At 42.4% G+C, this 5,445-nt stretch overlaps 1 protein-coding gene across 1 annotated transcript; it reads left to right on the plus strand.

The window, feature by feature from the left end:
• The first annotated feature begins 1,135 nt into the window (after positions 1 to 1,135).
• On the plus strand, positions 1,136 to 2,466 carry LOC143271065 (uncharacterized). Its single transcript, XM_076562936.1, has one exon. It carries the CDS (start codon positions 1,411 to 1,413, stop codon positions 2,464 to 2,466), a length of 1,056 nt encoding a protein of 351 aa, XP_076419051.1. The 5' UTR covers positions 1,136 to 1,410.
• The last annotated feature ends 2,979 nt before the right edge of the window (positions 2,467 to 5,445 follow it).

Here is a 5,445-nt window from a genome sequence, read left to right on the forward strand (position 1 = left end):
GCAGAGTAAGGAGTATGACCACTTCGGGCTGTGGTTCTCAACCTGTGGGTCATGACCACTTTGGTTGAATGACCCTTTCACAGGGGTCAGCTAAGATCATCAGAAAACACAGATATTCATACTGAGATTCATAACAGCAGCACAATTAAAGTTATGGAGCGGCAACAAAACTATTTTTGTGATTGGGGGATACCCACAATTTGAGAAACTATATTAAAGGCCCACAGAATTAAGAAGGTTGAGAACCACTGATTTGAGGTCAATGGGATAGTGGCAGAAGATAATTCTAGGAAAGGAAAACTAAAAGAGAATAATGAAATAGAAATTCTTCGTTTTGTTAGGTAATCCTAAGAAGACTGTCCTTTGCATTTAACATGCTTGTCCTCTTTTTTTTAATGCATTTATGGGAGGATCGATTTGATTTTGGCAGTGAGCAAAAACACTTTCCAGGTCCTGTTTAATTGTTTTTCACTTTCAACTCCTTTGTTCTGACTGTAACCATTTCAACTTTTTACTAACTGGCTTTTTCTATCTCTTCTATTTTACCACTGCTGAAACCTGAGCTATATAACCATTGGGTGTTAAAGTTTTTTAGATCTTCATTCTATGTGCAATGGTGTTATTTCTTGCGTGTATGTTTGTACATCATGTGTGTTCAATGTCCAAGGATACCTGAAGGCACCAGATGCCCTAGAACTGGAGTTACAAATGTTGCTAACCACCATGTCGGCGTTGGGAATCCAAACTCGATCCTCTGGCAGAGCAATAAGTGCTCTCCTGAGCCATCCAACTCTCCTGCCCCTCTATACCTGTTTTATAACTCTGTCTATATTGGCATAACCCATGTCAAATAGAAGTCAGTGCAGACGAGCTCATTCACATTGATACACTATCATTTTACTGACAATGTGATATTTAGAAGACAGGGTTCCAATGGCCTTCAAAGGTATCCCAAGACAGTAAGGCCTCAGGGAAAATGGTGTGATTCTGAGCAGTCCCCAGAATTTAAGGACCTCTATGGCTCACTGGACACAATACACATCAATCACTATGTCTCAGCCAATGAGCTTACAGCTCTGGTGACGTGTGAGAAGGGCCATTATTACCCCTCAATGCTCCGCCCCCTTATACCTGGTTCTCAGCCTTCTTGGGGCTGGCCTCAGCAGAAGGCTCCTCCCTGGTGCTGTCTAGCCCTTCTTTTATAGGTACTCTACAAGTACCAACTCCATCTGCTGACTAGTGGAAAACTTTCCTACTGCTCTCACTGCCTCCAAGGAGGTCCTTGAGGCCAACAGCCTCTCTCTACTTCGTGGTAGTCACCTTAACAACGCCTCATCCCCACCAACACCTTCAAAGCTCGAAGCTTCAGTAAGATCTTCATTGGCAGGAAATTGGCAGGAAATTCATACCATGTCTGCTGTCGCAGAGCGGGACCTTGGATTTCCTGACCCAGAGCAAGAAGGTGGTAGGATGGATCACGACGCTGGACAAAGTGTCTTGAATGTGCTGACAATCCGTGAGGCTGGTGATGACATCGATGGAACCACAGGATGTCTGGGTTCACAGGCAGTCTCGAGAGCCATTCTGGGGGAAGAGCCGGGGCAAGAGGAGATATGGCCCGATACTGAGGAGATCTGCACTCCTGTGGAAGAGGTCTGGCCTGATATCAAGGACATCTGGCCTGATGTCGAGGACATCTGGCATAAAGTCAAGGACATCTGGCCTGATGACCAGGAAACCTGGCCTGATGTCGAGGACTTCTGGCCTCATGCCGAGGAAGTCTGGCCTTGTATCAAGGATATCTGGCCTGTTGTAGAGGACCTCTGGCCTGAAATCGAGGACATCTGGCCTGATGTCGTGGAACCCAGGCATTCTATCGAGGACATCTGGCCTGCTATGGAGGACATCTGGCCTGATGTTGAAGAACCCTGGTATTCTATCGAGGACATCTGGCCTGCTATGGAGGACATCTGGCCTGATGTCGAGGAACCCTGGCATTCCATCAAGGACATCTGGCCTGCTATGGAGGACATCTGGCCTGATGTCGAGGAACCCTGGCATTCTATCAAGGACATCTGGCCTGCTATGGAGGACATCTGGCCTGATGTGGAAGAACCCTGGCATTCAATCGAGGACATCTGGTCTGATATCGAGGAACTCTGGCCGGTTCTTGAGGAATCCTGGCCTGATATTGAAGAGGACTTGTATGTCTGGAATAGCGACCAGGAGAACAAAGTAGTTCAGGAGGAAGCTGAAGAAGACCAGGGCCGCAATAATGAAGAAAAGGAGGACGAAAAGGGGGAGGAGGAGGAGAAGGAGGAGGAGGAGGAGGAGGACGAAGATGACGACGACGACGATGACAATAAAGATGACGACTATGAATATGAGAAGAAAGGAGAAGATGACGTTGAGGATCAGGGGATGAAGATCATCCTGCATGCTGTGAGTTTACCTATGGGGCTTTAGTTCAAGCTAGAGAAATTTCATTTTTTCTAATACCCTAAATGCCCCTAAATTGTGTATGCATGCTATTTATGACCACATTCTGCTTCACCCAAGCTATGACAAGTTCAGTTATTGGAGCCCACCTATTCAGGAGAGGGAAAGACCCTCCAAGAGGGCCAGACCCTGCCAAAGGAAACATAGAATTGGGAGAGTGAGTGCCTAATAGAAGGAGCTACCTCTAGGCAGTCTGTCTTTTATAATACCTGGAAAGGGATTCCAAGATATATTACACAGCTCAGAGGACCCTGAGCAGGACATGTTCTAGTACAGTGAGTCCTTGACTAACACTTCTGTAGTCTATCAGCTGCTGATCTTTGCAACAAAGGGACCAAGGCCACCAAGCATTAGCAAAGTTTCTTATTCTTCAATGTCTGTTGGCATTGGAAGCTCACTTGCAGGCCATGCGGGAGGGTTTGAGTTTCAAGAAGAAAATATGTTCATTTTTTGTTGAAAATACAGACAGATGTAAGGTACACTATTTTCCTAAGATTGAAAAAAGTGGTTCATATCAATGTTTTACAATTGTCAATTATCTCTTATTCTTCCTACAGAACAAGGGCAAAGGAAGCCATGGATAAACATCAATGAATCGGTTCTTTGTAGATTGGAGACTCATGGAAAGTGTCAGTGATCCTCATCTAATATTCTTCATCCAAATATATGCAAATAAAACTTCTCAAACTGTTTAAATATTCTTTAAATTAAAAATAAATTTGAAATGAATATATGGGAGAGTCTTTTATCAATACTACAAACTCAAGTTGATTAATGTCCATTTCTTTTTGAAGTAGCCTACCAGTCGTTGAAGCAGATTACTTTTAACTATTTTCAGTCTCCCAGTTACACTCTCAAGAAATTCCATTAGTCAGTTTAACCGACTTATGAGAAAGAAAACAGACATGGAGGTCTTGAATAGTCTGACCTTTATTCACAGAAACTGAAAGTGACCCAGTTTGTCGGCAAGCAAGTTGGGGTACTTGAACACATAGGACAACAACAGTCGCAGCAGCACATGGGAATTGCTGAGCAATGTCAACTCCTTAGCTCCATTCAAGATGTCTTTGATAGTAAATTCTCAAATTGATCTGGCACACGTTCTGAAGACCTTTAGTTTATCCTTCATTTCAACAGAGTATGAGAAGTGCTAATGTAGAATACTGCTTCACTGTGATTGGACAAAGGTTATATCACTGAATTGAGGCCCATTAAAATAAATTGAATAAAACAATAAATACCTGATGCTGGATACATCTAGGGATGGTACATGGAAATACTACAATTCGGGAAAGGTCTAAGACACAGAGAAAGACCTAAAAAGGCAAATATTGGATAGTGTAGTGGAGAAAAATATATAAAGGAAAAAGCTAATTTCTGGATACATTATAATGTGCATATAAAGTTTAAAAATGTAAACCAATAACTATAAGTATATATATATATATATATATATATATATATATATATATATATATATATACATACACAGGAAAGTGAATATTGGTGATGCATGCAGAGAAAGTTCTATGGGAATGGAAATACCTATTTAGGATTAATAGATATATTTTTAAGAAAAGGGAAGTATTTAATTGGATAGAAGTACATGGTTGACTTCAAGAGCATCATAGTATATCACTTAGGTTAGCTCAAGGGTATGTACATGAAGTTCTCACTACACCTTTGTGTAGATTAACAGTGTTTCTTGAAGAAAAATGAAAAATAGGAAGGGTAAATTTAAATAACACGTTCAACAACTGGAATCTGTTTAAGGAAAAAATTGTAGTTGGAGGTAACTAGATTAGGGGTCAGAGGAGAAAGGACACCATTTTGAGGGTAGAAAGCGATGTTCGATGGCTATTTCCAGCTTCATAGGTACTCATTTGCCTTAATACCTCCTGTTGTATTCTACGGGAACTCATGTCATCTTACAACATCTTACCAGTAGCACTATTCACATGTGTACCTATATCCTACTCTAGGTCAACTTTCTAAAATATTAGGACCTTTTAAAAGTTGGACTTATGCATCTTTCTTAAAGCATACACCATTGTATTTTTCCACTTGGTAGATACTTGGTAAACATGTCTTCCAAAACATAGCTTACTTAATGCACACAGAATTCCATTTTGTGTCACTGAAATTGACATTTAAAAACACATTATCAGTGATGAGATAAGAAGGACTAAGACAGAAAAAGTCATCCTGAGTGAGGTAACCCAGGCTCAGAAACACAAACATGGTATGTACTCACTCATAGGAGGATACTAGATGTGGAACAAGGATGACTGGACTGCTACTCACATCACCAGGGAGGCAACCTGGAAAAAAAAAAAGGACCCCAAGAAAGTCACGAAGAACAACTAGTGATGGAGAAATGGATGAGATCTATGTCAACAGCCTGGACATGAGTGGGGGCAATGAAGGGCAAAGGTCGAGGGAAAGAGAGCTTGGGGGAGCAGGAGATTCCAGCTAGATCAAGAACAGAGAGGGAGAACAAGGAATAGGAGACCATGGTAAATGAAGACCACATGAGAATAGGAAGAAGCAAAGTGCTAGAGAGGTCCCCAGAAATCCATAAAGATACCCCCACAATAGACTGCTGGCAATGGTTGAGAGACAGCCCAAACTGACCTACTCTGGTGATGGGATGGCCAAACACCCTAATTGTCGTGCTAGAAACCCCATCCAATGACTGAGGGATCTGGATGCAGAGATCCATGGCTAGGCCCCAGGTGGAGCTCCGGGAGTCCAATTAGCAAGAAAGAGGAGGGTTTATATGAGCCAGAATTGTTGAGACCAAGGTTGGATAAAGCACAGGGACAAATAGCCAAACGAATGGAAACACATGAACTATGACACAATGGCTGAGGGGCCCCCAACTGGATCAGGCCCGCTGAATGGGTGAGACAGGCGATTGGTTTGATCTGTTTGGGAGGCATCCAG

This window comes from Peromyscus maniculatus, chromosome X, assembly GCF_049852395.1.
Source record: "Peromyscus maniculatus bairdii isolate BWxNUB_F1_BW_parent chromosome X, HU_Pman_BW_mat_3.1, whole genome shotgun sequence".
Lineage (NCBI taxonomy): Eukaryota > Metazoa > Chordata > Mammalia > Rodentia > Cricetidae > Peromyscus > Peromyscus maniculatus.

What these genes read in the sequence shown, in the direction of transcription:
- LOC143271065 (XM_076562936.1), top strand. Translation starts at nt 1,411, where the DNA reads ATGTCTGCTGTCGCAGAGCGGGACCTTGGATTTCCTGACCCAGAGCAA.